Source organism: Erythranthe guttata, chromosome 4, assembly GCF_056151865.1.
Source record: "Erythranthe guttata isolate IM_541 chromosome 4, IM_541, whole genome shotgun sequence".
Lineage (NCBI taxonomy): Eukaryota > Viridiplantae > Streptophyta > Magnoliopsida > Lamiales > Phrymaceae > Erythranthe > Erythranthe guttata.
In genome coordinates this window covers 4603368-4618876 of record NC_142536.1, presented here as the reverse complement: position 1 = coordinate 4618876, position 15509 = coordinate 4603368, and the positions used below count along the sequence as shown (strand labels likewise).

Here is a 15509-nt window from a genome sequence, read left to right as displayed (position 1 = left end):
ATTGTGTGAAAGAAGGGTTCAATGATTGGTAGGTGGGGTGGGGGTGTGGGTGGGGTTGGGGGTGGATGATATATTTGATGAAATAAATTTAAGGTAAATAACACTTAAGCCCCAGTAGTTACAAACTTTTGCAAATGACTCATTTATGCTCGTAATATCAGCACATAATCTCCTTGTGGTTGATAGAAATAGTGTTTGTTAGTTTTTCCGTCAACCTTAAACGCGCGTGTCAAACTCCAAGCGGAGTCAACTGCAAAATATATAGTATTTTGATGTTTCGCAAGCGCTGTTATTTTTTTATGAAAGAACTGACAGAAGCTACCCCTATCAACCACAAGGGGCTTATGTGCTGATATTACGAGCACAAGGGGTTATCTGCAAAAACTTGTAACTATAGGGGGCCAAATGATATGTACCCATACATTTATGCACCCTATAAGTAAAATTGAAATAGTTAATTGCATTATTCTTATATTTCGTTTAACTATTATAAAACTTGTGTTATTTATATTAGCAAAAATCCATCCATAGGGTGCGTACTTAAAAAATGAATCATATATGAAATTTTATTAATAATAGTATTAAAACTTTTTTTTTAAATAATGGTTTGTTTGATGATACACGAGGTGACTTTTTTTTTTTTTTTTTTGTAATAAAGGAACTCACAGCTAACAATATACAAAATATTTTTTGGCCGTGAGAGAATTTGCCAGTACAGCATTATCGTTGATTTATAGAGAGAGCTACGAAAAATATTTCCTTGCGAATAAATTTGGAGAATTATTTTTCTTAGTCTTTTTTTTATGCCATACTGACCAATTAAATGCTTCCACTAGCAGATGCCGACGTGTATTTTCTCTTTTAATATTCGCCAGCTTGGTCTGTGGAGAATATTTAAATTAATGAAGTAATTAATATAATGGTCATAATCTATTTATTAATTAGAGTACATTTTATTTGTGTTTTCATAGTCAATTGGGATGATTCATCAATTAAATTGATTTGCCATCATATCTTATGGTACACGTTTCTTTATTTTATTGATTTTTTTTTTAATTAAAATTGGTTTAGTTGACATCTTAGAATAAGCTAACGAAGATTCGTTGTAATTATGAAATTTTAAAACCACAGAAAAATTGGGGTTTTCTTTCTTAATTTATTGCAACTATTATTATTAACGAAGTCAACAAAATGATATTCAAACATTAAAAATTATTTTGACGAAATATTATATTTACCCCCTGTGGATATACATTTACCTCTCTGGGGTAAATCTGCAAATTTATATCGAATATTCCATGGAATTTTCAAAATTCGGTTACATATAGTTCCGTAAAGATGCAATTGTTGGAATGAGCAATAGTTGAGAGGGTTATTTATAATTAACGATATGACATGGGTGTGTAAATTATTTAGTGATACCTCAGGGGTGTACCCGTAATTTATCCGAAAAAAAATTATGTCGGCATTCTTAGTTTTTTTTTAAATACAAAATCAAATAAATGTCTTTTTCAACTAGCCACATAATATAATGTCACGTTAAAACAAATTATTTGATTTGTCCAACGTAAAATTCAATGGACGGAGAATTAATTTATATAGGATTAATATAAATTTGACACATGCCCTAAAAGTTGTTCAACTGCATGTATAAATGGTTTTCTCATGACATAAATTAAAACAGAGTGTGAAAGTTAAGTGAAATGTACACACACCCACACACACCAAACACGTATAATAATATTTATTAAATTTATTTGAGATATATGTGAGTTATATATATATATATATATATATATATATATATATATATATATATATATATATATATATATATATATATATATATATATATATATATATATATATATATATATATATATATATATATATATATATATATATATATATATATATATATATATATATATATATATATATATATATATATATATATATATATATATATATATATAATTGTCTTAACCACAAGAGATATTGATCTATACTATATTTTGTAGTGACCCAATTTGTCAAGAGGTTGAATAGAAGAATTGACACCACAATAAATGTTAATAGACAATAAAATTTGATTCTCAATAATAGTGAAACGTGTCTTTTTTTAAACCAATAAATAAATAAAAATAATTGTAATGAATTGATTGAAAATGTCAAAATATATATAGTTTAGTGGACCTTGATAATTTATTAGATGTGTGATAAATCATAAATGCTTAATAATTGTGTTGGTTGCTCTGTATATATTGCTCTCAAGCAACCAAGTCAACTTCAGATCATATCACTTTTCTACTCGGTGCACTTAATGTTTGGATAATTACAACCAGTATTCAACTCTGAATCTTCTTAAATATTATTAAATTTAGTAGAATCTTCTAGATTATGTGTAATATTCTCCACTTTGTACCCGTTTTACTCCATTCGAGCTCCAGATTTAAAAATAAGATGACCATAAGATGTGTCTCTTGGCTTGTAAATATCAGATTGTGGTGCATCAGAAACTATATTTTTGCACAAAACGAGTATAAATTAGAGAGTATTCCACAGAATCTAGAAGATCATGTTGACTTTGACACTACAAGGGTGGACTTGTAAGAAGATTCCTAGTTAAGGAGGTGATTGTAATAACCCAAGCATGAGGGGTTATTTCGTAATTTCATCTTACTTCAGGAAGATATGAATGTAATAAACAAAACAGGAGGGGGTATTTCGTAATTTCACCTTTACCTGATTCAAACAATAAATCTAAATACAAATATATACAGAGAATTAAGTCCAAAAAATAAAATGTTATTAAGCAAGGGCAGAGCCAGATTGAATTGTACAACAAAATCCTCTACAAAGAACCATTTCTCACTAAAGAGTAAAAGAATCAAGAACTTACTCTGTACTGTATATACAATCATCCTAATTAAAACCAAAAAAATAGGGATGAGAAACAATATATTAAACCTAAACAAAAAAACACAATATTAATGAATTTCTTCGACTCCCCGACTATCAGAAAAATTCTCGTCACTTTCCAGTACTCTAATTAATGCTTCAATTTGCCGTCTATAAACAGGCATAAAATGGTCGGCAATCATGCTCTGCGAGAGCCTCAACTTACTGTAAACCGACCTTGGAGTGAGAAAAATCGCAACTTTCGGTTCTTCTTCTTTCGGGCTTTGGCCCGAATCACTCGAATTCGGGCTACCACTTTCCGGGGTTTCCGGGCCCGCCTCGTCAGCACCGAGCGTCACAATGTGCATTATCCTACCAGCTGGGAAAAATCTATGCACCTCCTTTGTATTAGGAACAGAGCTTTGAGACTGAGGGTCACTCACCTCTGCAATGGCTGCAGCTTCTTCTTCCCTGATTTCTTTAACCATGTCAACTTCTTCTTCTTGTTCTTCTTCGGATTCCAAGTGTTGGTTCAGCTCTCGTTCGATTTGCTGCCACAGTTCAACCTCCGTCATCCGATCCTCGTACCTTACGTCGTCGACGATGTCATCATCGTCGGACTCGATATCCGTACTGTCCGCTGGAGTGATTTCGCTCGTTTGATGTGAATTCCCCATTCTGCCCTCGGGTGAAGAAGATACCGGAATCTCTGTTTGGGTCTCGTCGATGGTTGTGAGGAAAGTCTCGGAAGATTCCGGAGAATCTTCTTCGCTGACGTGGCAATTCATCTGAGCTGTCGAAGGTCTACGACGAGGACCTATGCAAGACCATGACGACATCCTAAGGCCGGGGCGGGCCCACGCAGCTCGAGCCATGGTTTGAGCTCTCTTCATAACAACCTATATTTCCAAGAAAAAAAACGTAATTTTAAATCAGATATCTTTTCTTCAAGTGAAATAGGAACGTTGATGGGATTACCAACATTGATTGAATTTGTCTATGATAATCTAATATGCGGTTATCTTATGTTTGAGATTTGTGATTATACAATTCTTGATTTTGATATCATTCGTAGAATTGTATAGATAATAGAGATCGAGTTTTGACTAAGTATCCTTCACTCAGGGCCCATTTCTTAAAGCATGATTATATTGTAGCTTAATCATGATTCCCGGGACTCAAGGGCTACGATAAACTAAAAAAATCTATAGTTGGTTCGATTAAAATGAACTTTTAATTTGCCAAGATAGTCCGATTGAAAGCAGTATTAGTACCTGAGTACCGCTGGAAACAGGACGTAGCATTGCACCAGCACCAGCAACTTTTGCTTTAGCAGTGGCCATTGAAGGAAGACGAGAACCAAGGGCTGAAGCAGACCGATAAACCGTACTAAGTATTCTGGTACGTTCTATTTGATTCCTCAGATCATTCAACCAAGCAGATGCTGTCACCTGCACAGGTTATATATAATTCATTAAACGAAGAACACATTCCCAATCAAGCAATATAATGCGAAGGGACAAAAAAAGGATCAACAATCACTGAAACGAGCAATAATTTACAGGACTCTCATAAAAATTACCTCGGCACGCAAGTCATCTACTGAAGCAGCTGAAAATGTGGGCACCAAATCAGCTCCGTTTATTACAGAAGTAAGAAAGTCGTTTCCTGATTCAGCCAGTTCCCATGTCATACAAGCAGCTGCGTAAGATCATAAACGAACAAGTGGTAGAATGTCGTCAGAAATAAATCATGCCACTTCTTGTGAAAAGTAAAACGATGGAAGAATTGAAAGAATAAAAGTGAACCTGGAGCAAATGCAAAGCAGGTAGCACTCGACAATTCTTTCCGTTCCCGCAAAATGTATGTTAAAAGGGCAGCAGTTCCGCCCCCAAGAGAATGCCCTACAATCTGTAGACAGCATTAAAAAAAAAGCAAATCATATGCTTGATGATTATAATAAACGAGTTTTGTCTGACAACACACCACTTGAAGATGGAAAAACGTCTCAAGTAAAACGGAACACAAAAAAATGTAGAAACCTTAAGTTTATAATCGGGATAACTTTCGAGTGCAGTAAGAAGACAAGGAGTGGCAAGCTTTGCAATCCATCTAGCAGCCGCCACCATTCCACAGTGTGCGTACCCTAAAACCAAGTTGCTCACTCCCCCCTCACACACCACCGTGTGATGAAACGGCACTACTGCTCCGGTGACAGCTGTCAAAGTGTCCTTCACACTGTGGGTCCCGCGGATCAGCAGTAGGAAACTTTTAGTCTTGTGGTCGACCAACACAGTAAAGGCTGGTTTTAGAATCTGCAACAGAATACATTTCTTACATCCTGGTAAATTGACAACCTGGTAACAACAACATACTAAAGATGAAAACTTACGCCGGCTTTAGGTTCTTGGAGGATAACATCTTCTTGAGAATAGCCAGTCTCCTCGAGAAACAACGGAAACGGCTTCTTCGAGAAATGCCAACACAGAGTCAACAGATTCAAAAGATATTTTAGCTCCGCAGCTATTTCGGGTCCTCTAAGCTGTAAACTATCTTTACCTCCAAATTCACGGCTGGCATGTAAGTATCCCTACGGAGTTTGTTCATTAACATTAAATCTCCGATTAGAAGTCTTACAAAGAACTTACCTTTCAAGAAAAAACAATACAGAAGATCTCATGCAGCTATTCCATCAAAGTTCCGAAATTAAAGGAATATTATTTACGATAGGTGCAGAATCTCACATAGCGGAAGCAAAACAAATCACACATTCTTAAACAGAAAACACGAGGAGTATGTATTAGTTATCATCGTCGAGTACTTACCTGCCTTTTTAAGAGAAAGCTGATGCCGAAAGCCAAATCGCCGATAGGCCACTTTCCCAAAGTTTCGGAGTAAGTAAATCTAAGTGTTTCCGATAGAGTTGAAATTGTTTCTAACCAAGTTGCGGGTGCTTGTATAAGCCTATGTGACACTCTCTCAATCCCTAATGGAGCTTGTACCTCACTCTCGCTTTCGTCATCATCGCCAGCTGTCGGATTCGATTGCAGTTTTTTGTTTAATGTGTAATACAAAAGTGCGGCTGCACCCGCTGCTGTCGCCATTGTGGCAGTTGCCATTAGTCTCGGGTTCCTAGGGTGAATCAATACAAAATGCATCAATAATTTAACACACATATACATATTATATATAATAAGAAACGGAAGGCAAGCAATCAAACAAGTAAGAAACTAGAATCGAAGAGGGAAACGAACACAGCTGAAAATCCTTCATCAATTTCCAACTACAAATAAAAGGGTAACAGTGCACGAAATGTAGAATCGACTACTGATGAATACAATGAAGTAGATAAAACAACGAAAGCAAGACGACGAGAGAAAAACGAAATCGGAATAATATTCATTCACTGAACATAGCAAAACAACAACTACACATAATAACTTTTTTTTCCACAAACAACACTCCCATAGGCACAAATCATTCAAACAATTACTCCTACAAAAAAAAATAAAAACCCAGCAGAATCCTTCATGCGATCGTCATCAAATCACAACAATATAATTCATTATTTAATTCATAATTTATTGAATAAATTAAAAAAAGGTAAAACCTTCAGAAAGTTTGAAACACAATAATGCGCAAAATCAGAAGAGCAAAACTCGACGAAAAGCGGTAAAGGAAATTAACCTGAACATAATAAAAATCTGGGAAAGCAAAACCCTAAAAAACCCAACTTTGGGAGGCATTTATTTAAAATTTGGAACAATAACGCTTCATTTCAATTTTCAGGGAGAGAAAAAAAAAAACCCAGAAATTGAAAAAAAGAAAAAAATAAAACAAATTAAAATGAAAAAAAAAAAAAATGACGGACCTGAATTGTTGGATGGGTTTGAGAGAGATTCGATATTGGGTGGCGCTGATTTTACCTTCGATTATAAGGCATCCGAAAATTATGTTAACAAGGAAAGTTTAGTATACAAATCTGAGGCGCAGCCAACAAAAATAAATCGAGGGTTTAAATTAAAAATTCAAATTAAAATTAAAAAAAAAAATCCTTAATTTTTCACTAAATTCGGGGGAATTTTAGGTTCGGAAAAAGATTTGGGGGTTAAGATTTTCTTCAATTGGGGTTTTTTTCCATTTTGGTTGGCTTTTAGTATTATACGTTTTCTTCAGAGTTTATTTAATGACGAAATCTTCTAGGCTGCCCCTTCGTGTCATTTTTTGCCATTTTTAACTTAATAATAATTCAAAAATGAAATATCCTAATTTATCTATATTATTAAATTAGTAATATTGGTAATATTAAAAGCTTTATTTAAAAATCAAATTCAAATCTACTCGTTAATTATATATAGTTTCGTTTATCTACCGACTTATTATATATATATATATATATATATATATATATATATATATATATATATATATATATATATATATATATATATATATATATATAGGGTTGAACTTATATTTATATTTTGTTACTATTTAATTCGTATAAGTTTAATGAAATTATTTCGATGAGATTTGGAAATTTGACCCAACAAGTCCAAACTCGACCCACCAATAATTGCTTTCTAAATAATATTAAAAATAAAATTGCCAACAACAAATCAACATTTATGTGTATATATTATAATTTTGTATTAATTAATAAAATTATTGGGCCCTGATTATGTAATAAAATAGCCCAAATGATTTTGGAAGGGCCCGACCTAAGCCCTTGTGGTAAAAAATGAATTATGGGCCATGCCTTGTGTCGCAGGGTTTTTTTACACAAGAATTTTCGTCTTCATGCGGTTTGGTTTCTACTCAAAATTAATTAGTTTTTTCATCGATTTTTTCCAATAAACCCACAAGAACTTTGATCAACAAGTGAATGCAACAATTGAAGAGTATACAACGAAAAACAAACATATACAAACACGTTTACAAACAATGCCGAACTTTATTGTGGAAAAATATATGAAGGAAGATTAAAGTACACTCACAAAATCAAACTTCATATGCTCAACAATGCAATATGAACTCTCTATGGTAGATGACTTAGATTTGTCCACTCGTAGCTCTGCAAATACAAGGGAAATGGCAATTTACGCACTAAACTATCTAGGGACACTTTGCGGCATGCAAACCTTACATTTGGCTAACTATTACAAGTTACAAGGGGCAGTTTCCAAGCATTCCGAGCATCAACCTGCTCCGTAACTGCGCACTAAAAATATTGTCCAAGAGTCAGTAGTTGGGCGCCTGCCTCGTCGTCGTGCGCACACGCACCAAACGGACGAGACTGCCCAACCGTATGTTTGCTAAACAGTCCGCCTATCTTGCCCACACATGCTGCCGTCCTTGCCCGCATCAGTCTGCCAAGACCGCCAAGACTCTGCCCATGTCAGCCTCACCTACAATACTGTGCATATATAGCTGCCAAGACTCACTCTTACTGCCCTGAGTCTTGCCCATCGTCTGCTCGCGCGGGTTGTCAAGTCACGCTCGTGCTCAAGCGCGAAGAACCATTATATTAATCATTGCTTTCTAAAACAAGCACCCACAAGTCCTACCTAACACTCGACCATTCATTGACCGATGTGTATCAGTCTCATCTCATCCATCACTTGGCACCATTCGTCAACCATGATTTGGCGACACTCAAGTCATAGCCGATATCCAGCTCTAAGAGACTAACACCTTGCTACTTGTTAGTTGCTACATATTCTCACAAAATCACACAAATATTGTTTTTAATATAACCACTTTGATATAAAATAATCAATTATTTAATTAGTTGAACAACACAAAGGACCACATTTTTCTACTAGAATAAGTATACTCAAACTTTGGACACATAAACTCAAAATCCAATGAGATGGGTGAGTTAGATAGTGTCATGAGTTTTGTGGAGGATAGTAGGCCACATCATATGATTTGTCTTTATTATTTTTTTTTTTTATAATAAGGTTTAAAACATTCTATTTGGGGCATTTTTTATTTTTTTATACAAACAAGTCCATTAGTTAATTAAATATCCATTTTCGTGACTAATATTGTTTTGCTTTAATTTGTGTTTAAGTAAAGTTAATTAACTTCTTGATTGGTGTGATTTTATTTATTTTTAATCTTTAACTTGTCTCTTCTTTACACACATCCCGAGGAAATAAATATGTGAGAATATGTATCTATTTTGTACATGAGAAGCTCAAGGAAACTTAAAGATGGTGACAGCTTGAGTGACGTCACTAATTAAGTACACTTAAACATTCTTAATTAGCACGATTTACTATAATTAATCTCGACAATTTTTTTGTTATGGAACAATGCATGAAATATCACTATATTAATGCAAAAGTATGACGTAATCCATGACAATTAACGCACATTGTTCGTACTTATCATAGGTTTATCTGGTGTACATTTTATTACACAATAATCGAGAATGTTAAATGATCATTTGATAAGTTAATAAGTTTTTATATATGATAAGTTGTTTTAAGAGCTGATAAACTATTATATCTTATTTTTTAAATTAACTAGTATTTTTTCATGCGGTGCCCTGACTAACATTTGAAAGTTAAAAAATGTAATAATTATTTGAATAGGCGACAGTAACATTGTAATAAAAAAAAATTGTGCTCGCTTTGTAATAGTTCAAGAGCTCAAACGTTGGCTCGTGAATTTTATTTATTTACTATTATTAATGTATAACTCAAATATAAATAATATAAGTAATCATATTAATAATTTACTATTATTAATGTATTTATCCTTTTTTATTTTTTTTCCCTCTTTTTACTTTAAATTATTTTTTATTGGCTCAGATATTTTGTAGCATCCTTAATTAGTAGAGTGACTAAAGCCTTAATGCAGCTTTGTTTAGTAGATAATCTCGTGTCAATTTGGCAACCCTTTAATATAATAGCTCACATCTTCGAGATTAACATCAGCTTATTACACTTTAATCAAGATTAACACTCTTCTAATCTCATGGATTACACTAATGCCACGACTGTATGTTCACCAAATTAATCTCTCTCTCTCTCTCTCTCTCTCTCTCTCTCTCTCTCTCTCTCTCTCTCTCTCTCTCTCACACACACACACACACACAATCACACACGCACACACGTAGGAGAATGTTGTTACAAGTGGTTAATTACTGAGGTTTTGACCCTATATATATTAGAGTGTACGTACAAGTGGAGTACTTAGTCTTAATCAACAAGCATTTTCTCACAATTAATTCCTTAATTCTTCACTAATCAATCACTAATTAGCTGCTGCCTTTTTCACTATTTCTCAGACACATCTTGATTATTCTCTTTAATCAGCAAAATGAAGGTGAGAAAATTAAACATGCCTATTAGCTTGTTTGTTTTTTTTTTTTTTTTTTTTTTGTATTACTTATATTAATGTTAATAATATATATATGTAATTAATTTTATTTTTTGGTGCATGCAGTTCTTCAACTGGATGCAAAAGAAATTTAATGCAGGAGGGCAAAATGGTCATGATCATCAAATTACTTGTAAGAAGAAATTAATTGAACCTTCCAAACAAGAGTTCGATGGATTAATGCTTTCTATCGGAACGTTCGGCAATAAACACGACATCGTCGATCAATCTTCTTCTTCTCCCGATAATTTTTCGGAATTCACAGCCGAAGAAATAGTGAAGTTGGAGAAAGAGTTGACCAAACTTTTGACTCGAAAATCGGATAAAAATGATCATCTGCCGTTGGATAGATTCCTCAACTCCCCTTCAAGCTTATTAGCCACTTCGGATACATCATCCAGCACTTCTTTCTCGGACGATAAAGAAGACGAAGAAGAAGATGATGATGAAATCGATCGAACGGTTAGGATTATCCTAAAAAGATGCAAGGAGTTATCCCGGAACAAGAAATCAATAATCGGGAAGAAGTCGTCGCTTTCTTTCCTCGTCAAGAAAATGTTTGTCTGCACAGGCGGCTTCGCACCAGCGGCTCCTCGTTTTCGAGATGCATTTCAAGAATCAAGAATGGAGAAGGTATTTAATTAATTAATTAATCATTGCTTAGACTACATGCATCATGTATGCACAAATATTTTTCTAGTTTGTAAATTATTAATAAATTACAAAATATTCAGCTTTTGAGGACAATGCTGACTAGGACGATATTCCCTCGAAATTCTTCTGGAGCCTCGTCGACGAAGAAATTCATAGAGGAACGCAGGCGTAACGAAGATGAATCGCACGATCAAATTGGAGATGGATCGTCTAAATGGATTAAAACCGATTCCGAATGTGAGTTGCTTTTAATAAAAAAAAATTAATTAAATAAAAATAGCAAATTATATTTGTTACTGACGAAAAAAATCTAATTTTCTGTTTTGCAGTTATTGTTCTAGAGATCTAGACCACAAGAGGACTTCGGTTATCGAAAAAAAAAAAAGTCGATTTTTTTTTCATGGTTGTATCCAATATGATGGATGCAGTCGTGTTGGGAATATTAGATGCTACACTCGTTGCAGGTATCGTACGGGCCGGGTAACAATCATCTTGTACTATAAGGACATACATTTTTCTTCTGTTTTTGTAAGGAATGTTGGATACAATTTTTAGTGAGTGTACTAGTCGAATAATTATTAATTATAACTTATTTACGATTTTGGAAAACGTGGATTGGTTCATGACCGTTGATCTTTCAACGATAAAATAATATCAGTCGTCCATTTTTTCGAGTTTTAATTTTCACTGTTTAAATCATGTTAACTGACGATCAACAACGAACCCCTAAATATAGAATTAAAAAATAATATTATTTGATATAATGATCAAACGTCTTACTAACTAAATAATTAATTCTTAAGTTTAGATCAATTCAATCTCAACTAATTCAAATTAATCCACTGTATATAATCGAACCAAACCTAATGGAAAGAAGAAAAAAAAATTAAATAAGAGCTCGAGGGACTAAAAGTGTTTTTGTTTCTAAATATGGGGACCAAAAACAATTCAATTGTAAAATAAAGGACGAACATGTAATTTTCTTATAAGCAGCACTAACATTATTTGGGTGTGAAGAAAAATCTCACTCAACCCCCCGAGTTTGGGGATAATACACAATGCCCACCATCACAAATTAGGGTTTCATTCTCCCAGATCTAATCTTCAATCAAAGGTCAACACCAATTACCTAAAGTTTCAATAACCTTAGCAATGCTTCCTCCTCTTCCCTTTTTTTTCTTCGAATTAGGGTTTTAGCAGATTTATCAAATAAAGTTCGGACCTTTTCTTTTCAGTCCTTTTTTTTTTTTTTTTTAAATTACTGGTTGGAGGTAAATTCAAAAAGGGCAAATTGCAGCCGCCAATGCGATTTGTTTCGTTGCAATTGTTTGATTATTCCGGTGAATTTTTTGGGGGAAAACCGAACAAATTGAAAGCCTTGTTTTGAGCTGATCAATGTCTTGGGCCGGGCCGGAAGATGTCTACCTCTCTACTTCTCTTGCTAGTTATCTTGACAGTAAGTCATATATATACATATGTATATGTATATTGATGTATATAATGCCTTAGTTTTTATGGTTATTAGAAATTTGAGGGGATGCATATTTGTTTATGGGTTTTTTTTTTTGAACTGTGGCATTGGTTCTTGAGTGTTTGGTGGGATTTTTATGCTGTGGGTCTCTGTGAAATTCTGTAATTTGAGTTAAATGTGCCACGTGGATTGAACTATACTTGATTGAGAAAAGATGGTTTTTCGACAAAAAAATCCAGTGAATACTGTTAGATGCTTGATGCTTTTCGAGTCAGGAATGGGTCTCGTTGTAAAATTTCGGGATTGTAGAAATCGATAGGAAAATCTTTTCGTTGTCAACTGTGAAAGTAGTGCCTTTTTTTTCTCATTGTTCGTGTAAATGTCATAGCTTTAAGAGTTTATACGAACACTTAATCCGTAAGTGATATGCCGCTAATGTTTATGCACGATCGTTTCGCTTGTCATGGTTGAAACTTTAGCTATCTTGTAAATTAAGCTATTCATTTTTAGCGATTTTAGAAATGTCGACCAACGATAGTATCTTGTTCCCTTACAAAAGTCCTAAGCATCAGTTTGACGTATTGGTGTAAATATTTTCTCTTACAACTACTAATTTTCGTTTAAAATGCTTCAAGGTGGAGTCTTCAACGATTTTCGTTTTCTGAAGTTCGGCTGTAGTCTTCTTTTTCTTGATAACAATTAATTCGTGGGTTTTTCATTTTTTTTGTTGCTGCAACTTGCACTTTGAATTGAGATATTTGTTATTTTTTTCGCCAGAGAAACTTCTTGTATTACTTCGAGACGGCCGGAAACTATTAGGGATTCTTCGTTCCTTTGATCAATTTGGTATTGAAATTTTGAATTTTCGTTTATATTTACCTTTCCTTGCCCCTTAATTTACAGATTATCTAACAAAAGTTTTGCTATCTTATGTAGCAAATGCTGTGTTAGAAGGTGCATGTGAGCGTGTTATTGTCGGTGATTTATATTGTGACATCCCATTAGGCCTATATGTTATCCGTGGGGAAAACGTTGTCTTAATCGGGGAGCTGGTAATTTTTCAGAAATTTACTTCCGTCAATTTTTTTTTTCTTTTTCTTTTTTTTTCCGGCTGGTGTATGATGTGATATGATTGGTCAGGAAATGGACAAGGATGAGCTTCCTCCACATATGACTCGTGTTTCAACAGAAGAGATAAAAAGAGTAAGCTCCACCCTGTGTTTTGTCCTATCTCTGTCGTTTAGAATTTCACTAAAACCTCGTTCGGTGGGCATGATTATCCACAATTAATTAAATAATTGGGTGTTATTTGATACTTGGTTAAGTCTTGTATTAATTTATTGGGGTTTTGTATATTGGACCCTCGTAAGATTGCATAATTAACTGTGACGGAAACTGTAACGGAATTTCCGAATTCCGCTAGCTCCGATCCAAATATTTCTGAATTCCAAAAGTTCCGGTTGCAATTTTTTTTTGGAATGGAATTGGAATACATATTAGATTCCCAATTCCGAATCGATTTTAATTTTCGAAAATTCCGATTTTTTCCCAAAAAATACGCATTAAATATCAATATTGTTATGTATTTTATATTATAGGTGACTCAAAAAAATGAAAATCCTAAATTCCACCGATTCCGATCTGAAAATTTCCGATTTTAGAACATGTTTTTCATTCCAATTTCCAAAATTCCAATTACCGATTTTTGTAGGAACGGAACTGGAATTAGTTTTTTCACTTCCAATTTTTTTTTTTTTTCTGGAGTTCTTCCGAGAGTGCTGATTCCGATCATGTCCGATTTCCAACCCTACACTTTTTATTAGCCTATTTAATTTAATTTTTTCTTCAGGCACAAAAAGCAGAAAGGGAGGCTTCAGAGCTCAAGGGTACAATGATAAAGAGGATGGATTTTCTCGACATGGATTAATTAATTACGCGTGTTCATATTTACGACAGCGCCACTTCCTAACTTGTCGATACCGCACTTTCTGAAAACATTTAACATGGATCCACTATTGCCATAAAAAAAAACATCGCTTTCTCTCTCAACGGTCAATTCGCCTCCGCAGGGTTTTTAGTGTAAGATTTCATTTTCTGTTTAAGCATGATTTTTTCACCTGCGGAAGGAAACGGAGATTTTACGAAGAAACTGGGATTAGGTTTTCGACTTTTATTATGTTGTGAGAAATAGTTAAAGAAATCTGGGGTTCTTCCGTATATTTTGTTCTGGAAGGATTTCGGGTTTTTTCGGTTTAATTTTGTATAAACTTATGATTATTTCAATTCTTGATGAATATTTCGTTTGCAATATGCGGTACATGCAAAATCGTGTGTGATTTCTACATTTTGTACTGATGAACTAATGATTACAGAAAAAAAAAAGAAAAAAAAAAAAGGTGAATTAGCAGGAAATTAAATAATTCTTAAACCAACCGACAACCACCGACTGGTGTTCCCTTACAACATGAGTTTCTAATTATCTGCTCCGCGTCCCCACCTTAACTCATTCTTTGGTCAGAGCCGCGATCGACTACAACCGGTTGCATCACTTGTTTTTTTGTTTTTTTTTTTTTTTGATAATTGATAGTTTAAATTTAAATCCAAATACGACCTTAACTTTTTGTATAATAGACAATTGTTACATTTTTCGGATTTTATCGTCTAGGAAGCGGCAACAAACTAAATGGTATGACAGTAAATTTTTTGTTTTTTTTTTTTCAATTTTTTAGGTTATTCTTTGTTGGTCAACACGAAATCCCCGTCTGCGATTCGGGGTTCTGTGTTAAACAACACGAAATTAAAAAAAATTAAAAACCCAGGTTCCATGTGGAACAACACCGAAATAGCATAGTTCATTTTTTTTATTCGAGACATACATAATTTCAAGGATCGTAAAAATATAAAATTTTCTTCAAATTTGTAATCGTATGAGTCGAAAATTAGCGTCCAAATATTTTTTGTCCGTGACCTATCAATTTTAATTTTGCAAGTCTCATTTCAGTTTAATCAAATAAGAGTAAAAATGTTCAATCAAGGATAGTTAATTAGTAGAGTTAGAGAATACGAATCAAATGACCTGAATTTGAATCTT

The 15509-nt window shown here is 33.8% G+C and overlaps 3 protein-coding genes across 4 annotated transcripts; 2 read left to right on the top strand and 1 right to left on the bottom strand.

Annotated features, from left to right (window-relative positions):
• Positions 1-2787: 2787 nt before the first annotated feature.
• Positions 2788-7112, bottom strand: LOC105952109 (Alpha/Beta hydrolase fold-containing protein). Of its 2 annotated transcripts, none has more exons than XM_012975649.2 (8): positions 6773-7112; positions 5727-6033; positions 5294-5491; positions 4944-5216; positions 4710-4812; positions 4484-4602; positions 4176-4352; positions 2788-3800 (listed from the first exon to the last, which is right to left on the bottom strand). In XM_012975649.2, exons 2-8 carry the CDS (start codon positions 6018-6020, stop codon positions 2991-2993), a joined length of 1974 nt encoding a protein of 657 aa, XP_012831103.2. In that variant the 5' UTR covers positions 6021-6033; positions 6773-7112; the 3' UTR covers positions 2788-2990. The 2 variants fall into 2 exon arrangements, with proteins under 2 accessions (XP_012831103.2, XP_088672698.1); XM_088816572.1 differs by lacking the exon at positions 6773-7112 and adding an exon at positions 6589-6756.
• Positions 7113-10233: 3121 nt separating this feature from the next.
• On the top strand, positions 10234-11296 carry LOC105955929 (protein NEGATIVE GRAVITROPIC RESPONSE OF ROOTS). Its single transcript, XM_088817426.1, has 4 exons — positions 10234-10239; positions 10360-10926; positions 11028-11184; positions 11277-11296. The coding sequence occupies exons 1-4, from the start codon at positions 10234-10236 to the stop codon at positions 11294-11296; spliced, it is 750 nt and encodes a 249-aa protein (XP_088673552.1).
• A 677-nt stretch (positions 11297-11973) lies between these two features.
• Positions 11974-14744, top strand: LSM1B (Small nuclear ribonucleoprotein family protein). The gene is made up of 5 exons (XM_012975865.2): positions 11974-12403; positions 13196-13264; positions 13355-13470; positions 13559-13621; positions 14268-14744. Exons 1-5 carry the CDS (start codon positions 12343-12345, stop codon positions 14343-14345), a joined length of 387 nt encoding a protein of 128 aa, XP_012831319.1. The 5' UTR covers positions 11974-12342; the 3' UTR covers positions 14346-14744.
• The last annotated feature ends 765 nt before the right edge of the window (positions 14745-15509 follow it).